Here is a 24,755-nt window from a genome sequence, read left to right on the forward strand (position 1 = left end):
AGCGTTTATTCCCAAGTCCATAAATCCACTGTCATCCAGACACCCCCTAGCGCAATCTATCCAATCAGTCCTAACATGGTCCTATACAAAAACCCTCACCGCCTTGGCCTTCCGTTGTCACACCCCTTCCCGCCAACATATCTTCACACTGCACCTCACCATCGTCAGTTATATTGAATACCTACCTACACCCTCTGCCTCATAACTTAAAGTAGTCTATTGACTCCTCCAAATAATCAGCCATCCTGTCCACAAAACAGTTGACAAAAAGCTTTCCCCTTCACCGCTCCTAATATCACTCCCTGTCTATACCCATACTTGCACATTCTCCAGACTCAATGCCTTGATCCGGTCCCTTACGGCTACCAAACCTTTGAAATTCGGGTATGCACGATTATATCCACCCCGATTCATTGCCTTCAATTTCCACTTTTTCACCTCTGCTTCCATCTCAATAACCACCTCCATACCTCCACTGTCGTTCCTCCACTCCTCAAGCAGCATCCATCTCATTTTCTTCCCTTCACCGTACCATTTTTCAAGCTTTTCAAGGAACCCCCAGTTTTGCCTACTCTTAATCACATATCTTTATACAATTACTATTCGATATTGATCACCGCCGTTCCACTTCAACATATTGCTGCCCTCTCAATTAAGTTATTAAAAATGAGGGTCCATAGCGTTAAGTACGTGGGAGTTCCGCAACCTCCCCCATTTCCATCTTCATCATGTTTTCATCCTGCAGCACAATGTATCTGATGATTATCTTCTCTGCGGTAATATTTCAATTACATCTCTACTGTCTGCCCGGCTTCTGGCATAGAACATAGAACATAGAACATTACAGCGCAGTACGGGCCCTTCGGCCCTCGATGTTGCGCCGACCTGTGAAACCATCTGAAGCCTATCTGACCTACACTATTCCATTTTCATCCATATGTCTATCCAGTGACCACTTAAATGCCCTTAAAGTTGGCGAGTCTACTACTGTTGCAGGCAGGGCGTTCCACACCCCTACTACTCTCTGAGTAAAGAACCTCACACATTATTCTGAATCAGCCCACATAGACTGCAGCATGTCAGTTTGAACTGCTCCACTGAACTTCTACCTTCGCAGTTTACTTCTGTTATTAGAATAATACCTTGACTTCAAATGTAATGAACATTGTTGCAGATCGATAAAAAAAATGTTCGATGAGTAAGCATGTTCTCCCGACAATCAATCATTTTTCGTTTAAAATTCTCTCACATTTATTAAATTATTACAGATTCTGAATAATGAGTATTTTTTTAAGTAAATGCATAAATAAGTGAAGAGGATTACAGAAAAATGCGCAATAAACAGGGATTAATTAGTTAAGTGTTTCGGTGCAAATAATCATCAATATCCAATTGGACCCATTTGATTTTCACATTTCTATCAGTCTTGTGAAGTAAATTGATAAATGAACAGGTTCCAATATATTAGTGTTCTACGCGCATTGGATGTATTTTCTTCAGTCATTGGACTGCTGATGTTGGTCAATTTATTGCTGGTTAATTTTGCAACAAATAGATTGTTTTAAAAATCAGTTAAAATTATTTGATCTGCTGATTGGATTTAATAATATTAGGTTATAACTGGAATCAACTTGAAATGGGACAAGGAGAATGGGAGATCGGTCTTCAGTAATGTTTTCCACCACATTTTACTAATTTCCCTATCAGTGTAAAGGGATATTTGATCGCACTGAGCAGCAGGTTTCTGAACTTTCTCTGGGTTATTGTGTAAATAGCTGTGTTGGTGCAGGAGCTCAGAAGCTGCAAAATAATCCCAGCCTCTTGAAAACGAGGAAAGGCAGGAAATAGGCTTCTGCCCTTGAAGGCCGACGTAATTCTAATGTATATGAAATATATAACTGTTGTCATCCAGAGCAGGATAAAACTACTGGATATTGCAAAGAGTAACACAATAGATCGTCTCCGGTTGATCATCTCAGGATCCTTTTCATCCCTGTCATTGCTGTGCTTCCGGAGGCTCATTCGGCCGCGACTGGCTATTAAAATGCGTTTGACGGTGACAATATTAAAGAACAAAATCAGAAAGAATGGAATCACTGGGGTTAGCAGCTGCTCAATCCAAGAATATGCTATCCAACTCGGCTCAATGAAAACATTTCTGGACAGCTTGCACCCCCACAGCATCCAGTTGTAATATGAGGAATACAGGAAGGGCCAGGGAATGTTCTTCAAGCAGAACACCGAGCTCACAGTGGTGATAACAACAACTGCAGTTTTCTCGGTGCAGTATTTGGTTTTCAGCTTCTGATAGCAAATGGCCACCAGGCGGTCAAAGGTAAAAGAGACAGTCAACCAAACAGAAATGTCGATTGCAGCTGGAGACATGAAGAGAATGAATCTGCACACGGGAGTGTAGAATAGAAAAGTGGAACCCCAATATAATGTAGCAATGCGATGTAAGATTACATTCCAGACAATAATCATGAGATCGGCTGCCGCCATGGCCACCAGATAGCGGGTGATGCATTTGGAGAGGCCACAGTCTTTGAAAGACAGGATTGCGATTGTAACGATATTCACTGTGAGAAGTAGAATAGAAACCAGATATAATAATGTCACAAGCAGGCGCACATGAACACTGCGATGAGGTTACTGTGGAAGTCTCCACATGTTTCGGTACACAGAGAAAACATTCAGAAAGTCACATTCACATGCAACAGGCACGTTTCGGGACTTGTGGGAGGAAACCGGAGCACCCGGAGGAAACCCACGCAGACACGGGGGGAACGTTCAGACTCCACACTGACAGTGACCCATGCCGAAAATCGACCCGGGGACACTGAAGCTCTGAGGCAACAGTCTTGAAGACTGTGCTACCGCCAGGTTATAGTCCGGGAACGTGATTATGCCAAACGAACTGTAGCATAGTGGTTAGCACTGTTGCTTCACAGCTACAGGGTCCCAGGTTCGATTCCCGGCTTGAGGCACTGCCTGTGCGGAGTCTGCACGTTCTACATGTGTGTGCGTGGGTTTCCTCTGGGTGCTCCGGTTTCCTCCCACAGTCCAAAGATGTGCAGGTCAGGTGGATTGGAGATGATAAATTGCCCTTCGTGTCCAAAAGGTGTAAAGTGGGGTTAATGGGTTACATAGATGGGGTGGAGGTGCCGGGCTAAATTGGGGTGCTCTTTCCAAGGGCTCAAGGGCCGGTGCAGACTCGATGTGCTGAACGGCCTCTTTAGTCACTGTGAATTCTATGATTCTATGATATCATTCTATGATGCTATAACTGGTCAACACTCAATATAGAACACCTGCTGCCACAATGAAGATCATTTGAAGTTCCATATACTGATATCCACACCCCCGGCGAGCTGCGATAATCTCCTGAATATCCAGTGCTTGATGTTGGCAGACATTGTGGATTATCACCTCTCAGCTGTAATGCTGTAATGCTATGTTTGAGACTTCAGATGGCGTTGAATTAGCTGTTTCAACGGATGCATTAAAACAGGGTAGAAAGCCGAGTTGGCAAGCCGATAACGTCCCCGGTTAATGGTTTGAGGGGACAGAAAATAAGGATGATCACCAGACCGCCAGAGAACAAACCAATGATAAAAATGAGCAGTCTGATCAACCGCTCTGAATAGGTGATCGGAAACGGAGCGGAAAGGAGCAGAAAGAAAACACTGCGCAACATTTAGAAAGGCAGAACATCATTAAACACGAAGCTGGTCGGTGGTAAGAGTCCAAAGGGGGGAAAAGGGAGTTGCAGAACATCTGACAAATATAAATAAACAGAAGAAATAATATCAAGATGTGAATAAACAAAAATATCAGTACTGTAATGCACTTGGTCAAAGGACACATTCAGAGATAATGTACCAGTTTTCTCGATCAGATAGTTATTCTAATGGTCAAACTGAAGAACGTTAAAAAATCATCACCATGTTTAACTCAAAATTGAAGGTCAACGCAATATATTTGCCCGGGTTTGAACATTAAACAGAAACAAGTTCAAGATTTCAAGATCTAAAAGTAATTTACCAGATACACCGACCGTTGCAAGTACAGGATAGTACACAACTGCTGACTCGAAAGATTTTGTTAAACGCATTTTCTGTGTAAAGGACTCGTGCTGGTGTTGGTGAAGATCTGACCCCTGGTGTTTGACACAGTAAAGTACCATGAACGGTTTATTTATATTAAACTGGATGCTTAGTGATCCGAGGTATATACATCCCTAGTGATGTTCTTTGCAGGTTGCTCAACAAACAATTTACTGGCAGCAGCTGCGCTCTCGCTGTCAGTCTCATTGGGGATTTCATCACAATCTATGGATCAGGCTCGAAACTCAAAGATGACCACTACATTTAAATATGCAATGTTGCTTGTTTCAAAACCATGGAGATCAACATCGATTTTGCATTTGGATACTGGGCACTAATTGCCTATGCCCTCGCATCATCCCCTCACTCACAATGTCGCAGTCACAGTCCTTATTCTTCTTAAATAATTTTCGTCTTTGTTCCTTTCAGTTTCCCGAGATTATTTTTCTCTGGTCCTTCCGCATTCATGTTTCCAAATTTATTTTCTCTCTTATTCTGTCTCCCTTTTATAGAAAATCTATTTCACTTTGCCCCATCTTCAATTTACCTATACTCTTTGAGAAACTGCTATATGTTTGTGTGTCTAATTCTCACATGTCTTGTATGCTCTCCCCTGCTCATGCTACAATAACTTGGCAGACAAGTGGTGAGGATGGAACAGAGTTACAGATCGCATAGACAGTTTGGGTGAATGAACAAAGGCTTGGCAAATGGAATATCATGTCGGGAAATGTGATGGTATACATTGATGGGAAGAATAAAGGATCTCAATATTATTCAAATGCAGAAAGACAGCGGAAATATGCCGCGCAGAGGAGTTTCATGAGAGGTGGGGTCCTCGTGAATAAGACATTAAAAGCCAGCATGGACGTTGAGAAGGCCAGAGGTGCGTAAAATGGAACGTTGGTCTATGTTTCAGCGGCAGGTGAGCACACAAACAGGGAGGTCTTGTTGCACATGGACAAGGCACTGATTGGATACAACAGAATTAGTGGTTCCAGCTGATGGCACTGGATTCAATGACGTGTCAGGCAGAGCAAGGCCATAAAGAGACTTTAAAACACTTGTTGGAGTGTAACATTGTTGTTTCTGTTTTTCTATGCGCCTGGGGAGTATCAATATAGGTCAGTGAAAATATTGACCACCGAAATCGTTGTTTCAAGTGATATCGGTGGGCAGATATTTTGGCTCAGTTAAAATTCGTCAGAGTGGGAGGACGAAACAAGGTCAAGGGTGCATTGATTTGGCAGGAGGTACAACATGCTTTAGATAGGAACTTCGGAAATAGATCGACAGATTTAGTTACTCGATTGGTTATGAGTGTAATTAAATGATTCCCTCCCAGAATAATAAATATGAATTTTCAGCTCAGAGGAAGATGTTGTCGTTTCAGATAATCCAAACAATTTTATGCAACTTCATAACCTTTCGCCGCCTCTTTATCTCTGTGATACATTTAATCATTGTCCTAAGTCTGTTTCCATTCATACCGAACGTTCAAAGGAGTTCGTTTCTACAAAATAGCTAACATCTCCCTAACCCCCCTCCGCGCCAAATCTATATCATAAGACCATAAGTCCATGGGGTATAGGAACATAATTAAGCCATTCGCCCATCGACGTGGCTCCGCCATTCGGTAATGGTTGTTATGTTTCTTACCTGCCTTGACCTCCTTTTTAATCAAAAATCTATCTATCTCTGTCTTAGAGACAGTGTGTTGGCCTCCACAGTATTCTGCAGCAAAGTGTTCCACAGATTCAGTACCCTTTGGTTGAAGAAATTCCTCCTCATCGCAGTTTTTTGTATTGTCCCTTTTGTCTGATACTGTGTCCTCGTCTTCTAGTTTTTCTTACTAGTGGAACAGTCCTCTCAACGACCAATCTATCCAGGCCTCTCAGTATTCTGTAAGTTTCAATAAGATCCACCCTCATCCTTCAAAACTCCAACCAGTACAGACCCAGAGTCCCCAACTGCTCCTTACGGCAGGCTCTCCATTCCAGCCATCATTCTTCTGAACCCACTCGGAACTCTTTCCAAGACGAACACATCCTGCCTGAGATACTGGGCCCAAAACTGCTGACAATACTCCTAATCGGGTCTGACAATAACATTATACAGGCACAGAAGTACATCACTGCTCTTGTGTTCTATCCTCTCAACATAAATGCTAACATTGCATTTGCCTTCCTAACTACTGACTGAACTTGCACGTTAATGTTAAGGTAATCTTTGGCTAGGACGCGTGCTTCTCATTTTCTCAGCATTTCTACATTTAGAAAATACTCTGTGCATCCATTCATCCTATCAAAGTGCATGACATCATACTGTAGCCCATTGCATTCAATCTGCTACTTATTTGCCCACCCGCTATCCTGCCCAAGACCTTATGTCGCCCCCTGATTCCTCAACACGACCTGTGCCTCCGCATAGCTTTGTATGATAATCAATTTCATTTTACATTTGCAAATTCTTGTCGAACTGAGAGATGAATAAGAAGAGTTGAGGGTAGAATAAAGGGCATTAGAGAGGTGGAGAGAATAAATAAAGTATATTGAGAGTAAAGGAAAGTACACGAGAAGAATAGATTGATATGTGAGGAGTTTGAAATAGTGCAACATGTCAGGAAGCTCACAGAGTGGATTGTTGACAATTGAAGAGTGGCTGGGAGGGAATGTAAAGAGTTGAAACCGAGAGGTTGTAAATGGTATGGAGAATGAAGGCGGAAACGTAGATGAAAGATAAGGAGGACATAACAGAATTGTGAATAAGGGAAAGTAGTGGAGGGTAATTTAAGGTGTGGAGAGAGAAGTCAGTGTAGAAAGTGAAGAGTATTATTTTGTCAGTTAAAGGGGTAAGATAGAGGAGCAGAATTATGCCACCGACATTCGAGTCTGCTCTGCCATTTAATCGTGGCTGGAATTTTCTCATCCCCATCCTGCAGCCTTCTATCCATAACCCCTGATCCCCTTATTGATCAAATATCTATCTATATATGTCTTAAGGACACAGTGAATTGGCACAGTGAAAGAGTTTCACAGATTCACCACCCTCGGGCTGAAGAAATTCCTCCTCATCTCTGTTTTAAACGTTTGTCCCATTATTCTGAGATGGTGTTATCCGGTTCTAGTTTTTCCTACAAGTGGAAACATCCTCTCCACGTCCACTCTCTCCTAGCGTGATCTTCTGAAGCCCTCTTGCTTCGTCAATACTGCCTGCCCCTCTGATGTTCTTTGTATCATCTGCAAACTTAGCAACAGTGCTTTCAGTACCTTCTTCCAGATCATTAATGTACATTCAAAAAAATTGGCAGCACTAGTTATAATGAGGGGGAATCATCAGATTAGGAAAGAACCAGCATGCATTAAATTCAAGGACAGTTTATCTGTTTTCAAAACACTGGAAACGACGTTTAATCTGGCGAATGCACGAGAAACAAGGTCATTGCGCTGTGAGAAGTCCAACGAGCGTTTCTAACGCCGTATCTCTGAGTCCAGGATGGCATTTAGCCTGACTGGTGCCAGTGTCATGAATGTCGGCAAACCCTTGCAGGACATTCTGAATGGGGAGTGATAACAGGCAGAGGTCGTGGGTTCCATTGGTACCAACGACAGAGATAAAAAATTGGACGAGGTCCTGCATTAAGAATTTACGGTTTTCGGAGCAGATTGAAAATATGACGTCAGAGGTTACTATCTCCGGATCCTTGACAGCGAGGATTGGATGAAGGAGGTATAGCAGATGAATGGCTGCTAGTGAGATGGTGCAGGCGACTAGGCCACTGATTCCGTTCCTGGGAAGGGCGCAACATTTAAATCTCGGATTAGTTGCACCTGAATCGGACTGTAATCTACTACTTTGCGGTGGGTTTGCTGATACTGCTCGATGGTGTGACAACTGGATTGGCTGGGGGAATGGGTCACAGTGCACAGGTTCAGTACGGAGTCACAGACAGATAAATTCAGAAATAAAAACAAGTCAGTCTGGATGGGAGAGCACAGATAAACTTGTCAGGGCACACAGGAATCCAAAACTGTACAGGTTAGTTTGATAGGCTATGATCAATGCACAGGGTAATCAATTACACATGCAAGTAATTACACTGGAACGAAGGAGGATGAGGTGCGACCTGACAGAGGTCTATAAAATTATGAGGGGCATCGACAGAGTGGACAATCAGATATTTTTTCCCCAGAGTAGAGGGGTCAATTACTAGGGAGCATAGCATTAAGGTGCGAGGGGCTAGGTTTAGAGGAGATATACAAGGCAAGTTTTTTTTTACACAGAGGGTAGTTGGTGCCTGGAGTTCGCAGCCAGAAGAGGGGGTGGAATCAGGGGCGGGAGTGACGTTAAAGGGGCATCTTGACAAATACATGAATAAGATTGGAATAGAGAGATACGGACCCAGGAAGTGTAAACGATTATGTTTGGACGGACAACATGGTCGCAACAGGTTAGGAGGGCCGAAGGGCCTGATGCTGTGGTACTTTTCATTCTTCTTTGTTCTTTTAACAGAGTCTATTTAAACAGTGTTCCATAATAACAGCTTGTTTACAGTGTCCTACAGTAATCAGTCTATTTGCACTCTTCCCCACAGAAAACTGTCGATTTAAACAGTGCCTACAGTGAACTGTCTATTTTAACAGTCTACTGCAGTAAACATAGATTACTTAAACAGCATCCCACGAATCTGTCTGAATCCTGTCTACTTACACAGTATCACAGGGAGGGGAATTAGTCAGGGTGGGTGCTTTTCACAGGGAGGGCTAATTAGCCAGGGTAGGAGCTGCTCACAGAGAGGGGGAATTAGTCAGGGTAGGTGCTATTCACATGGATTGTGAATTCGCAGGGTAAGGGCTGTTCACAGGGAGGGAAACAAGTCAGAGTAGGAGCTGCTCAGAGGGAGGGGACAATAATCAGTGCACGTGCTGTTCATATGGAAGGATAATTAGTTATTGACTATTCCAAATCAAAACAAACGATTTTACAAAGCTAGCCACGGGAGTGGCACCCACAGCCACCTGTGTAAAAACCTTGCCTCGTACATCTCTTAACCTTGCCACTCGCACCATAAACCAATGCCTCGTAATATTTGACCACTCTACCTGGGAAAAGCCTCTGTCTATCCACTCTAAATCTGTCCCTCATAATTTTGTAGACCTCTGTCAGGTCGCCCCTCAACCTCCTTCATTCCAGTGAGATTGCTAGCATGTGTAAATCATTACCCTGTGAGAACAAACCGAGTTTATTCAACCGTTCTTCATAGCTAATGCACTCCATACCAGGCAACATTCTGGTAAATCTCTTCTGCACCCTCTCTAAAGCCTCCACATCCTTCCGTTAGTGTGGAGACCAGAATTGAGCACGATACTCCAAGTGTGGCACAACTAAGGCTCTATACAGTTGCAATATGACGCGCCGAAATCTTATACTCAATGCCCCGGCCATTGAAGGCAAGCATGCCGTATACATTCTTGACTACCTTCTCCAACTGTGGTGCGCCTTTCAGTGACCACTGGACCTGTACAACAATATTTATCTGACTGCCAATACTCTTGAGGGTTCTACCATTCACTGTATATTCCATACCTGCATTAGCCCTTCCAAAATGCATTACCTCACATTTGTCCGGATTGATCTCCATCTACCATCTATCCACCCAAGTCTCCAAACTATCTAAATCCTGCTGAATTCTATCCGCAATTCTACGAACCATTGTGGCGTCTGCAAACTTACTAATCAGACCAGATTTTCCTCCAAGTCATTTTTGTGTACTACGAACAGCAAAGGAGCCAGCACTGATCCCTGCGGAACACCACGTCACAGCACTCCAATCAGAAAAGCGCGCTTCCATTGCTACACTCTTCCTTCTCTGACCTAGCCAGTTGTGTATCCAGCTTGTCACCTCACCCGTGATCCCGTGACCTCTCCTTTTGTACAATCTGCCATGAGGGACCTTGTCAAAGGCCTACTGAAGTCCATATAGATATCATCCACTCCCCTACCTGAATCAATCATCTTTGTAACCTCTCTGAAAAAACACTATCAAGTTTGTGAGGCATGACCTAGCCTCACAAAACCGTGCTGCATCTCGCAAATACGTCCATTTGTTTCCAAATGGGAGTAGATCCTGTCTCGAAGAATTCTCTCCAGCAAGTTCCCTACCACCGACGTAAGGCTCACCGGCCTGTAGTTCCCTGGATTATCCTTGCTACCCTTCTTAAACAAAGGAACTACATTGGCTATTCTCCAGTCCTCCGGGACATCACCTGAAGACAGTGAGGATCCAAACATTTATTCAATTTACTCACTTGCCTCCTTCAGTATTCTGGGGCAGATTCCATTAGGCCCTGGGCACTTATCTACCTTACTAATTTTCAAGATTCACAGAACCTCGTCTTTTTGGATCTCAATGTGACCCAGACTACCGATACACCTTTCTTCAGAATCAACGTCCACCAATACCTTTTCTCTTTGGTGAATAGTGATGCAAAGTATTAATTTAGTACGTCGTCCATTTTCTCTGGCTCCACACATAGATTCCCTTGCCTATCGATCAGTGGGCCAACCCGTTCCCTGGCTACCCTCGTGCTTTTATATGTACGTGTAAAAATCTTGGGGATTTTGCTGAACCCTATTTGCCAATTACTTTTCGTGACCCCCTTTTAGCCCTCCTGACTCCTTGCTTAAGTTCCTGCCTTATTTTCGTGTATTCCACAAGGGATTCGTCTGTTCCCAGCCTTCTAGCCCAGACAAGTGACTGCTTCTTTTTTTTGACGAGGCCTACAATACTTCTCCTTATCCAAGATTCACAAAATTTGCCTTATTTATCCGTCCTCCGCAAAGGAACATATCGGTCCTGAATTCCTTTCAACTAACATTTGAAAGCCTCCCACATGTCAGATGTTGATTTACCATCAAACATCCGTCTCCAGTCTGGGTTCTTCAGTTTCCGGCTTATATTGTTATAGTTAGCCTTCCCCGAATTTAGCACGTTCACCCTATACCATTCGTATCCTTCTCCAAAAGCACGTCAAAACTTATTGAATTGTGGTCACTGTTCCTGAAATGCTCCCCTACTGAAACTTCAATCACCTGTCCGGGCTCATTCCACAATACCAGGTTCAGTGCAGCCCCTTCCCTCGTTGGACTATCAATATATTGTTTTAAGAAGCCATCCTGGTTTCTCCTCACAAACTCTGCCCCGTCTAAGCTCCTAGCACTAAGTGAGTCCCAATCAATATTCGGGAAGTTGAAGTCTCCCATCAGAACAATTATGTATCTTACACTCCGTTCCAAAATCTATCTGCCTATTTGCTCTATCTCCCACTGGCTGTTGGGAGGTCAGTAGTAAACCCCCAACATTGTGGCTGCACCCTTCTTTTTCCTGATATCTACCCATATAGAATCGCTGCCCTCTGAGGTGTCCTCCCGAACCAGTAGCGCAACTCCGACACCACTTTTACATCCCCCTCTATCCGGCCTGAAACATCTAAATACTGGCACGTTTGGCTGCCAATCCTGTCCTTCCCTCAACCTGGTCCCTGTAATGGATACAACATGATAGTTACAGGCTCTAAATCAATCTGCCTTACCCGTTATACGTCTTGCATTGGAACATATGCACCAGTCCACCATTCACTCTGTTTGCAGCAACATCTCCCTGCCTGCTCTTTCCCAAAGCCATACTGGCTCTATTCCCCAGTTTTCCTTCAATGTTTTCAGCTTCTGACCTATTGCTCCGATACCATCCCCCCTCCCCCTCCTCCTCCCCCCCCCCCCCACCCCCCCCCCCCCCCCACCCGCCATACTAGTTTTTGTTCTAGGGCACTGTTTAAATAGACTGTTTACTTTAGGACATTGTTTATGTAGTCTCTGTTTACTGTTGCACACTGTTCAACAGATTGTTTACTGTAGGGCACAGTTTAAATAGGATGTTTACTTTAGGGCACTGTTCTCTAAGATGTTTAAAATGCAGCCATGCAGGGCAGCACGGTAGCACAATGGGTTAGCACTGCTGCCTGTCCCCTCTCCACGTTTGATCCCATGTTTTATCTCTCTGCGTTTGGTCCCATGTTTGATCCCGGCTCTGGGTCACTCTCCGTGTGGACTTTCTACCCGAGTTTGCGTTGGTTTCACAACCCAAAGATGTGCAGAGTAGGTGTTATGGTCATGCAAAATGTATTGAATAATTGTTTTTAGAAAGAATTCTGCCATACTCGACCTCTAAGATTTTTAAAATTTAGTCATTCTCGACCTCAAAGATGTTTAAAATATACCCATGCGAGGCCTTGAAAATGGTTGAAATGTAGCCATGTTCGGCCTTGATGATGTTTAGAATTTTGTCATTCTCTGCCTCGAAGATGTTTAAAATTTAGCCATACTTGGACTCGAAGATGTTTAAAATTTAGCCATACTTGGACTCGAAGATGTTTAAAATTTAGCCATACTTGGACTCGAAGATGTTTAAAATTTAGCCATACTTGGACTCGAAGATGTTTAAAATTTAGCCATACTTGGACTCGAAGATGGTTAAAATTTAGCCATACTTGGACTCGAAGATTTTTTAAATTTAGCTATGAGCAGTCTCTAATGTTGCTCATTCTGGGAGAATGTGCTTTACACTCAATTTGGCTCTGTTTTATTGCTTAGCTCCAGAGACGCCAGGTATCGTTAAGATACCGCCACAAGATTCAAGTTCAAATTCAGACCAATAACTCAATACACCAGTTAGTAAGTTCAAACAAGGCACGTTTATTATAATAAAGTTATCTACTACTTATGCATATAAAAGTACAAGACTAGGCTATTCCTACCACTAGCAGGCCAATACTTATCTGAAATAAGGGGACTGCCGGATCAGGGAACAATGGCCTCTTGCTTTGTCCTGGATCCGCAGGCTTCCAGTCGGTGTGGACTAAACGGGTCAGGAGTGTCTACTCTCGTAGCGTGCGTTGTATGACACTTACATGATGGCGGCTGCTGACCAGGCCTTTCCTTCTCAAGGTTCTTCTACTGCAAAGGTGTTCTGCAGGGAGGGCAGGCTGGTCAAGAAGAACAAATCGGTCCTGGGACCTGACTTCTATGGTTCCCAGGGGCTTTGCATCCTTCTGAGCGGACCCACTATAAACCTGTAATCGATTGGGTCTCTGCCCAATCGATTGATTTGAATTTCCCCAATAACGGGGCCGTTCCTCAATCACCGGGTCATTCCTTACACCTTATTGGTGGCCTTTGTCTTAGACTACTGGTGCTGAAATGTCTGGCCTTCCATAAACTGTTTAACTGTTGTGTCCATTGTCCCTGGGAATCACCGTAAATCGCTTCATTAATATGCACAGCTTGTTAGTTACAATTCTGTCAGGTTTCTGTGGCAGCTAGAATACAGGGGATTCTGCAGACTGCTGGTTTCTTTGCCAATGTCCATTTTACCCTGCAATCTTTGCATTCTTCCATTTTGTGTGAGGAAGTGGCCAACACAGGTGGATACATTCCCTCCTTGTGATCCTAACACGAAAGCGTGAAGGATCACCCAAGTACGCTGTCTCTGTTCCCTGACCTCAGCGAATTCCATGGCCTCTGCACTTTCCTCAACTCTGCAGAACATTTTTAACCACAATCTCTACTTGGCGCTATGTCAAAGGGGACATGCATTACCAAAATCAACAACGGGAACCTCTAACCATCCTTAAATAAAGTACACTCATTTACATTCAATCATGCTAAACTTCCTATCAATACAAAATTACAGCAGCATTCATGGCACATTTCTCTGACTCGGCAGTCGAACTCAGAGGTACAAAACATTTAAAGTTCCTTTATATACGTGGCATGGCAAAAACGAAAATAAAATCCTTCATTCACATTAAAAGGGGCTCGGGGGACTGATGGAAACCGAAGATAGGGGATCTCATTCTATATATTTAAGGGCAGCACGGTAGCATTGTGGATAGCACAATCGCTTCACAGCTCCAGACTCCCAGGTTCGATTCTGGCTTGGGTCACTGTCTGTGCGGAGTCTGCACATTCTTCCCGTGTGTGCGTGGGTTTCCTCCGGGTGCTCCGGTTTCCTCCCACAGTCCAAAGATGTGCAGGTTAGGTGGATTGGTCATGATAAATTGCCCTTAGTGTCCAAAATTGCCCTTAGTGTTGGGTGTGGTTACTGGGTTATGGGGATAGGGTGGAAGTGTTGACCTTGGGTAGGGTTCATTCCAAGATCCGGTGCAGACTCGATGGGCTGAATGGCCTCCTGCACTGTAAATTCTATGTTAAAAAACACCGCCTAGGTACGAGAGTGGTATGCTCTCCTTCGCCATTTCCTCATCCTAAGGGTCTGAACTAGGATACAGTCAATCGCTAGTGCCAAAAGCGATTCTATCACATATCAAGTCATGAATCTGGTACATCAGGTCAGGGTAGTGTTGCCGTCTGGGATTGGAGTGGTCTGTGTCTGGGAAACATTAACGGCCGGGGTGGGGGTAAGGGGATTAAGCGATGAAGAAAAATACAATCGCAGCCGTCATCTTCCTTCTCTCTTCTCTTCCTTCTGTTTTCTTTCACCTTGATCTTGCTCTGATCATGCTTGGTCCCTCCTTCGAACGTCCGAAAGCTAAGGGGTCAAGCATTGTATCTGTTAGTGTTCTGCTTAATACCTCGACTGATCGTATATCTGTCCTCTTGTGCCAATTATCCCTTAATGATTAGTCAAGTCACTTCCTGTGACTCCCGTCATTTTTTTTTGAAAACGAAATTTTGGACCAGGCATATACTGAAAATACTGTACCACTGCGAGCCGTCTCGCAGGCTTTGCAATTTACCATCCCACTGTTTCGGATGTAAATAGCATTTGGAAAGGCAACCGAAGGGCTACCTAAACAAAGGAAACAAAAACAAACATTTTCGAATTAAGACTTTCGAATGAGTTGCGTATGGGCCGCAACGGGTAAGATTTGAGTGTAATCCACAGGTAGGGCGTGCAGTGCTGTACCCGAGCTTAGTTGACCAGTTGGGTGGTTTTTAGACAGGGCGGGTCCTCAATGCCGTTTCTCCACTGCCTGAGTGACCTTAAACGAACGGGCAAGAATGTAGTCATCATGGGGGTTGCTTCTTCTGTCCTCCAAACAGAAGAGCAGTTATGAAACCAGTTGATTCAAGGGAGAAGTCTTTAGCTGGGCTTCTGACATTTCAGCTGATCTGGTCTCGGGAACAAAACATCTTCACGACAGAAGAACTGTGACGAAATGTGAGATGGTCTCAAACTTTTCAGCTGAAAGTCTTGAGGCCAATCCTCCTAGTCTGAACTGATCCAAAAAGAAACATAAAACAAACAAACATGAAACAAACATACTGCAGGTTCCATCAGAAAAGGACACCGTTTACCTCTCAAGCTGTTCCTCTTTTTAGATCATCTGGACACCTCAATTGTCTTCATTCTCTGCGAACAGGGGCGCAAAGGGGTTGCCGTGTCAGGAGTCAGACTTAAAGTCATCCGCTTCTCCCGGATCCCAGACACTTGTATGGATCAGGCATGCTATGGGTGCATTGTGTTACCGACGGTCTCTCTCGTCATTCCGGACGAGCCTATAAGAGTTGTCTCGGTGCCAAATGGTCGTGTCCAAATTTGTGTGATCATTATCGGGGTCGTCATAGTTGGGCAGTGGGTCCTAAAAGGAATTCAGAACCTTTCATGGGGCGTCCGGTCATGAGTGTGTGTGGGGTGAAACCTGTTGATGCTGAAACAGTATTTCTTAAAAACATAAGTGGCCCCAAAACAGATCCTTGCGGTACACCACTAGTAACTGAACTCCAGGATGAACATTTGCCATCAACCACCACCCTCTGTTTTCTTTCATCTGGTCAATTACTGATCCAAACCGTTAATTCACCTTCAATCCCATACTTCCTTATTTCCTGCAAAAGCCTACCGTGGGGAACCTTATCAAACGCATTACTGAAATCCATACACACCACATCAACCGCTTTATCCTCATCCACCTGTTTGGTCACCTTCTCAAAAAAGTCCATAAGGTTTGTGAGGCATGACCTAACCTTCACAAAACCGTGTTGACTATCGCTAATCAACTTGATATTTTCAAGAAGATTATCAACCCTATCTCTTATAACCTTTTCCAACATTTTACCCACAACCGAAGTAAGGCTCAAAGGTCTATAATTATCAGGGTTGTCTCACCTCCCCTTCTTGAACAAGGGAACAACATTTGCTATCTCCTAGTCTTCTGGCACTATTCCTGTCATCAAAGACAACATAAGGATCAAGGACAAAGGCTCTGCAATCTCCTCCCTGGCTTCCCAGAGAACCCTAGGATAAATCCCATCTGGCCCAGGGGACTTATCTATTTTTACATTTTCCTAAATTGCTAACACCTCCTCCTTGTGAACCTCAATTACATCTAGCCTGGTCGACTTAACCTGACTATTCTCCTCGACAACGTTGTCTTACTCCAGTGTAAATCCTGATGAAAAATATCCATTTAACGCTTCCCCTATCTCCTTTAATTCCACACACAACTTTCCAATAATATCCTTGATTGGCCCCAATCTTACTCTAGTCATTCTTTTGTTCCTGATATACCTATAGAAAGCCTTTGGGTTTTCCTTGTTCCATTCTGCCAACGACTTTTCGTGTCCACTCCTCGCTCTTCTTAACTCTCCCTTTAGGTCCGTCCTGGCTAACTTGTAACTTTCAAGTGCCCTAACAGCCTTCGTGATGCGCATCTCATGGCCACACACCATCTGCACTTTCATTGAATTGAATCCCCTTTGGTTTGTGAAGACAGGTTTATAATGGGCCGCCGGTACCCCATGGGGTACATTAATCGCGTTGGTCACCCACTGGACCTGTGACATATCTAAGATGGCAGTGAACCGCGCTGCCCGGGAATCCGGCTGGGCTCGGTGCTGATTGACGATGTGCTGTTCAGGCATCGAGAGCCTCCGTGACAGTGCGGATGGACCTGTGTACCGAGACCTGTGAGATCCCTGACAGGTCCAAAGTGCTCACCTACCTCCTTGGCAGCATGGGTTGGTACCTGGGACTTCGATTTTGTGGCCATTTCAGAGACATGGATAGAGCAGGGACAGGAATGGTTGTTGCAGGTTCCGGGGTTTAGGTGTTTTAGTAAGCTCAGAGAAGGGGGCAAAAGAGGGGGAGGTGTGGCGCTGCTAGTCAAGGACAGTATTACGGTGGCGGAAAGGATGCTAGATGGGGACTTCTTCTGAGGTAGTATGGGCTGAGGTTAGAAACAGGAAAGGAGAGGTCACCCTGTTGGGAGTTTTCTATAGGCCACCTAATAGTTCTAGGGATGTAGAGGAAAGGATGGCGAAGATGATTCTGGAAAAGAGCGAAAGTAACAGGGTAGTTGTTATGGGAGACATTAACTTTCCAAATATTGACTGGAAAAGATATAGTTCGAGTACATTGGATGGGTCATTCTTTGTACAATGTGTGCAGGAGGGTTTCCTGACACAATATGTTGACAGGCCAACAAGAGGCGAGGCCACATTGGATTTGGTTTTGGGTAATGAACCAGGCCAGGTGTTAGACCTGGAGGTAGGTGAGCACTTTGGAAACAGTGACCACAATTCGGTGACCTTTACGTTAGTGATGGAAAGGGATAAGTATACCCCGCAGGGCAAGAGTTATAGCTGGGGGAAGGGCAATTATGATGCCATTAGACATGACTTAGGATGTGTTGGTTGGAGAAGTAGGCTGCAAGGGTTGGGCACACTGGATATGTGGAGCTTGTTCAAGGAACAGCTATTGCATGTTCTTGACAAGTACGTACCAGTCAGGCAGGGAGGAAGGGGTCGAGCGAGGGAACCGTGGTTTACCAAAGAAGTGGAATCTCTTGTTAAGAGGAAGAAGGAGGCCTATGTGAAGATGAGGCGTGAAGTTTCAGTTGGGGCGCTTGATATTTACAAGGAAGCGAGGAAGGATCTAAAGAGAGAGCTGAGACGAGCAAGGAGGGGACATGAGAAGTCTTTGGCAGGTAGGATCAAGGAAAACCCAAAGCTTTCTATAGGTATGTCAGGAATAAAAGAATGACTAGGGTAAAAGTAGGGCCAGTCAAGGACAGTGGTGGGAAATTGTGTGTGGAGGCTGAGGAGATAAGCGAGATACTAAATGAATACTTTTCGTCAGTATTCACTCAAGAAAAAGATAATATTGTGGAGGAGAATGCTGAGACCCAGGCTATTAGAATAGATGGCATTGTGGTGCGTAGGGAAGAAGTGTTGGCAATTCTGGACAAGGTGAAAATAGATAAGTCCCCGGGGCCGGATGGGATTTATCCTAAGGTTCTCTGGGAAGCCAGGGAAGAGATTGCTGAGCCTTTGGCTTTGATTTTTAGGTCATCATTGGCTACAGGAATAGTGCCAGAGGACTGGAGGATAGCAAATGTGGTCCCTTTGTTCAAGAAGGGGAGTAGAGATAACCCCGGTAACTATAGGCCGGTGAGCCTAACGTCTGTGGTGGGTAAAGTCTTGGAGAGGATTATAAAAGATACGATTTATAATCATCTAGATAGGAATAATATGATTAGGGACAGTCAGCATGGTTTTGTGAAGGGTAGGTCATGCCTCACAAACCTTATCGAGTTCTTTGAGAAGGTAACTGAACAGGTAGACGAGGGTAGAGCAGTTGATGTGGTGTATATGGATTTCAGTAAAGCGTTGGATACGGTTCCCCACGGTCGTCTATTGCAGAAAATACGGAGGCTGGGGATTGAGGGTAATTTAGAGATGTGGATCAGAAATTGGCTAGTTGAAAGAAGACAGAGAGTGGTAGTTGATGGAAAATGTTCAGAATGGAGTTCAGTTACGAGTGGCGTACCACAAGGATCTGTTCTGGGGCCGTTGCTGTTTGTCATTATTATAAATGACCTAGAGGAGGGTGCAGAAGGATGGGTGAGTAAATTTGCAGACGACACTTAAGTCGGTGGAGTTGTAGACAGTGCGGAAGGATGTTACAGGTTACAGAGGGACATAGATAAGCTGCAGAGCTGGGCTGAGAGGTGGCAAATGGAGTTTAATGTGGAGAAGTGTGAGGTGATTCACTTTGGAAAGAATAACAGAAATGCGGAATATTTGGCTAATGGTAAAATTCTTGGTAGTGTGGTTGAGCAGAGGGATCTCGGTGTCCAAGTACATAGATCCCTGAAAGTTGCCACCCAGGTTGATAGGGTTGCGAAGAAGGCCTATGGTGTGTTGGCCTTTATTGTTAGAGGGATTGAGTTCCGGAGCCATGAGGTCATGTTGCAGTTGTACAAAACTCTAGTACGGCCGCATTTGGAGTATTGCGTACAGTTCTGGATAGGACGTGGAAGCTTTGGAACGGGTGCAGAGGAGATTTACCAGGATGTTGCCTGGTATGGAGGGAAAATCTTATGAGGAAAGGCTGATGGACTTGAGGTTGTTTTCGTTAGAGAGAAGAAGGTTAAGAGGTGACTTAATAGAGGCATACAAAATGATCAGAGGGTTAGATAGGGTGGACAGCGAGAGCCTTCTCTCGCGGATGGAGGTGGCTAGCACGAGGGGACATAGCCTTAAATTGAGGGGTAATAGATATAGGACAGAGGTCAGAGGTGGGTTTTTTACGCAAAGAGTGGTGAGGCCGTGGAATGCCCTACCTGCAACAGTAATGAACACGCCAACATTGAGGGCATTTAAAAATTTATTGGGTAAGCATATGGATGATAAGGGCATAGTGTAGGTTAGATGGCCTTTAGATTTTTTCCATGTCGGTGCAACATCGAGGGCCGAAGGGCCTGTACTGCGCTGTATCGTTCTATGTTCTATGTAGGTCCGCACTCGGTGCCTGGAATGACCACGTGGCATAAACTTTCAGGACGACCGTCACCTTGAAGGCCACGGGGAGCACGTGCCCTCCCACATAAACCCGCCATGCCCGGTCCCCATTATCAAGGAGATATGTCCAATATCCCCCAGCTCAGCGAGACTCGAACGGCATGCCCGGTACGGCAGGTCGTCGAATCACAGGCGCTACGGAACAAACAAGGCCTCATGTGGTGCCTCCTTCCCACCTCCTCCTCGACCTTTTGGGCGGCCGGCTCTCCATCCTCACCGTCTGGCTCTTATTACTCTGCGGCTAGCTCCTGTTCTGCTTGGGCCATCTCCAGCAGTTCCAGCCTTTAGAGACTCAGTGCATCCCCCTGGACTTCGGCGGCCAGGATAAAGGCCAGCATGCCACTTGGAATCCCAAATCCATTGTCTGCAGGGAGTGAAAGACAGCGATATTAATATGGTGCGTACTTCCGGCCCAACCTGGCCCACTGGGCTGCATAATGGCCCCGGTCTGCATTGCAGCTCCTTTCCCCACATGTCACCCCACTACCAATTCCCACGCCAACCACCCGCAGTACCCCTGGCACATTGCCCTTCGCATCCCTGGCTCATTCCATGACCGCACACGGTGGGGATCTCCCTGCTACCAGGCGTCCTGTTGGCTGGCACTACTTATGCTATGTGTGACATTCCGCTGTATCCATCCGGCGCCCTCAAGCGGCTACTGTGTCCCTTGGGTTGGTCGTGTGCTCCCCCATCGGTGGGCTGCTGCCGGTTTTCGGGGGACGTTGGCAGAGTGTGCTCTGGCGTGGTGGGGTGGGTGACGTGCTGGTTTGGTGGGCTGCAGGGAAGAGGGTGCGGCGCTAGGGTGACGGGTGTAGGGTGCGGAACTGGGATGTAAGGGGGGGAGGGTGTGGTGCTGCCGTGCGGAGGCTGGATGGTGCAGCGCTGCGGAATGGCTTTGGAGGGTGCGATATTTTGTTTGGGGTGGACTCTGCGATTATAGAGTGTGCGGGAGGACGGTGTGATTCAGGGCTGCAGGGTTTTTTGGCGTGATATTGGTATGCATATTTGGTGGGTGTAGTGCTGGTCTCTGGAGGCAATGGGTGCGCTACTGGGATGTGGGGGTGGAGGGTGCGATACTGGAGTGTGGGGATGAAGGGTACGAAACTGGGGTGTGGGGGTCAAGAATACTAGACTGGCTTGTGGGTGAAGGTTGCGTGACTGTGGAGTGAGGGCGGCGGTTCCAATACCGAAGTGCTGATTGTGGGCTTGTTCGGTGTGGTTTGGTTTGGAGTTTGCGTGACTGGAGTGCTTGTGTAGTGTGGTGGGAAGCAAAATGGTCTGAATCAATCTGCACTGCCAGTGACACCCCTAGCCAGCCGCGCGGGTGGCCCTATCAGCCTACTTTGCCAGTGCCCCTACCCCTGCCAGTGTTCCCATCACCCAGCAGGTGCCTCTCCCCAGCGAGCCCTTCCATCGCCCCCCTGCCAGCTCGGCCAGTGTCCTCCGCAATCAGCCCTGCCAGTGTCCCCATCATTGCCAGTGACAAGCCCCAGCCATGCCAGTGCCCCCACACAACCATCCCTTCCATTGCCTCCCTAGACAGCTAGACATGCCAGTGCACCTGCTCTCCAGCCAGATCTGCCAGTGCCCCCCCCCCCCCCCCCCCAGCCAGCGCTGCCCGTGCCTCTGCATTTCCAAACTGTTGTGTCAGTCTGTAAGCGGTGTCTGCGATTGACAGATCAGTCAGTCAGTAAGTGCTCCGAGTTCCCTCATTGGCTCACAGGTTGAGTCGTCGTTTCGGCCTTCTGGTTGGTGACACGGTGTGGTCAGTAATTACACAGCCCTCTGATTGACTGAGGCGACATTTAGCCTGAAGATGGAGCCCCAGTATTGCTGAAAGGCCGTCCATCACCGGCTGGAGCTCCTGATTGGCTTTGTCAGTTTAATGCATTGATTGATTTAATAATTGTTGAAACACGATATTTCACTGCGATCTGTATCTGCTCCCTGAACCGGGACTGAGTCACCACATCAATAAATGTGTTTGTGCAGCAATATAAATCCCGCAGCATAAATCCGACTAGATTTAAGTTATATTAAGGAAGGGTGAGCGAATAAAAATATGCCAAATCCAAATAGAAACATTTAAGAACCGATATCGTCCAGAGGAGAATCAAAGTTACAGAGATGATGACGAGTAAATTCATTGACTTCCTTCTGCTCTTCATCTCTGGGTCTGTGCGATTGTCTCCCTGAATCTGAGCCCTCAGTGCCTTCCGGACTCGACTGCTGAGTAAAATGTGTCTGACTGTCAGAGCGTTGGTCAACAGGATTGAGAAGAATGGAATCAATGGGGTTAAAACCTGATCGAACGACTTCCGGTGGCGGTTATGAAGGAGAAAGTCGCTCATTTGGTCGCTTCCACACGGGTCGGTCTTTTGGACCTTTCCCCCGATTTGTTATCGGACTTGATTTGAAAATGTGACGACAGAGGCAATTGTGCACTGAATTCCCACATGGGAGTGCTTCGCCAGGCAGAAGCAGGGCTGCTTAGACCAGATTAAAGAGGCAATTTTGCGGCTGCAACTTAGATCGGATGCCCAAGATAGGGCGATCCAGAAAGTAGACAAGGCGCAGGCTGAGCAGGAGGAACATCAAACAGCACCGGAGTTGGAGGTGGGGATGTTAAGAAACCAGCAGGAAAGGCTCCTGGAGAAGTTGGAGCGGCTGGACAACCGGTTCGGCCGGCAAAGCCTGAGGATCATTGGGCTCCCGGAGGGAATCAAAGGAGCGGGCATGGGGGCGTATATAGCGGCCATTTTCGAGAAGCTGATGCATTCTCCCGACCTTTGGAGGTGGACAGGGCTCACAGAGCGCTTGCGAGGAATTCGCACACGAATGGGAGACCCTCCGAGGGCAGAGGTGGTGAGATCCCACAGATATCTGGCTGAGGAGTGTGTTATACAGTGGGTCAAGCAGACACGGAGCTCCAAGTGGGCCAGCAGTATTCTACAGATCTATCAAGACCTGAGTGCAGAGGTGGCCAGGAGAAGAGCGGGATTCAATCAGATCAGGTCGACAATTACACGCAAAAGGTGAAGTTCTGGCTGTTGTACCCGTCCCGCCTCGAGGTCACATAAGTGGAACAACATTTCTATTTCGAGTCGCCAGAGGAAGCGCTGGACTTCGCGAAAAGGAATGGACTGGTATCGGACTAAGAACTTAGTACGTGGAATTTGGCTGTAGCGTTTATGTTTTGCAAAGAAAACGTTTCTTGTTTCTTGTGGGTTTTTTTCTGGACACGATTTGTAATGCCTGCTGTAAGGATCTGGGACCAGTTGCAGAGCTGAGTGAGGTCAAAGTTTGTATTTGCACTCTTGGGGAATGGAGGTGTGTTTGTTCAGATGCTGGATCTTTTGCTTCAGCTATTCCTTTATTTGAGTTCAACTAGGGTTTTTTTCATCTCTGTCAGACAGTTGTGTTGGGATTGTTTTTCATTTGAATATGTATGTATGAGAGGGGGGTGGGAGAGGGACAATAGGTGGGAGATTGTCTGGCGCCAGGGGCGAGGACCACCAATCTAGATGGACAGGCTAGCGTAGTGGGGGGTGAACAGACGGTCGGCTTATCAAAGGGGTTGATTTATTTAGTGTTGTCACTGGGGGAGGGGGAGGGGGAACATTGTTCTGCTGACGAGGTAGGGACTTTTGCTGAAGGACAGAGAGGAGGCCGGGGGCGGAGGCTGTCTGGGGGAAGGCTACTGGATGTGCGGGTCGCGCGATGGTGACTGGCCAAAGAGAGGGGATGGCTCATCGGCGAAGGGCGGGTGAGGGGGGGGGGGGGGGCGGTGAGCTCTCCAACTAGACTGAGCACCTGTAGTGTAAGAAGGCTCAATGGGCCATTCAAGAGTGCATGCGTGTTCGCGCATCTGAGAGGACTGATGGTGGACATGGTAATTCTGCAGACGCACCTTACAGTACCTGATCAGACTAGGTTAAGGAAAGGTGGGGTCAGTTTTCCACTCGGGACGGGACTCAAAGACCAGAGGGGTCGCGACCCTGATCAACAACCGCGTGGGGGTGTTTGAGGGGGGTAGAATACTTTAAGATGGAGGAGGCCGGTGCATTATGGTCAGTGGGAAATTGGAGGAGGTGTTGGTAGTATTAGTAAATGTACATGCGCCAAACTGGGGCGATATGGTGTTTATAAAGAGGATGCTGGGTAAGATACCGGACCTGGATTCGGATAAGCTGGTCATGGGAGGGGACTTCAATACAGTTATTGACCCTGGTTTAGACCGGTCAAGCTCAAAAACGGACAGGGTGCCAGCAATGGCTAAGGACGGAAAAGGGTTCATGTAGCAGATGGGGTGGGGGGAGGGGGGCGGGCAGGGTGGACCCATGGAGATTTGGGCAGCCAAGTGTAAAGGAGTTCTCCTTCTACTCACACGTGCAGAAATTTTTACTCCCGGTTCGATTTCTGCACTCTGAGCAGGGCTTTACTCACGGGGGTAGTGGACACGGGGTACTCGGCGATTACAATATCAGGCCATGCCCCGGTTGACCTGCAGGTTAGTAAAGACTGTAATTAGTGCCCGCACTGGAGGTTAGACATTGGGGCTGTTCGCGGACGAGGAGGTGTGCAGGCGGTTGAGGAAATGTATTCAGAATTACCTGGAGGTCAATAACACGGGGGAAGTTTCAGCAGCGGTGTTCTGGGAGGCCTGGAAGGCGGTGGTTAGAGGGGAGCTGATCTCAAAACGGGCTCACGGGGAGAAGGTAAACAGGACAGAGGCGGACAGACTGGTAAAGGAGATACTACAGT

At 46.3% G+C, this 24,755-nt stretch overlaps 1 protein-coding gene across 1 annotated transcript in view; it reads right to left on the minus strand.

Moving 5' to 3' along the window:
- Positions 1-1,665: 1,665 nt before the first annotated feature.
- The window catches only part of LOC119960492 (probable G-protein coupled receptor 139), a 32,538-nt gene continuing 9,448 nt past the window's right edge, over positions 1,666-24,755 (minus strand). The window contains exon 2 of the mRNA XM_038788191.1: positions 1,666-2,579. Coding sequence (XP_038644119.1) covers positions 1,666-2,579 — 914 coding nt within the window. The remainder of the gene's footprint in view (positions 2,580-24,755) is intronic.

Source organism: Scyliorhinus canicula, unplaced genomic scaffold (genome assembly GCF_902713615.1).
Source record: "Scyliorhinus canicula unplaced genomic scaffold, sScyCan1.1, whole genome shotgun sequence".
Classification (NCBI taxonomy): Eukaryota; Metazoa; Chordata; class Chondrichthyes; order Carcharhiniformes; family Scyliorhinidae; genus Scyliorhinus; species Scyliorhinus canicula.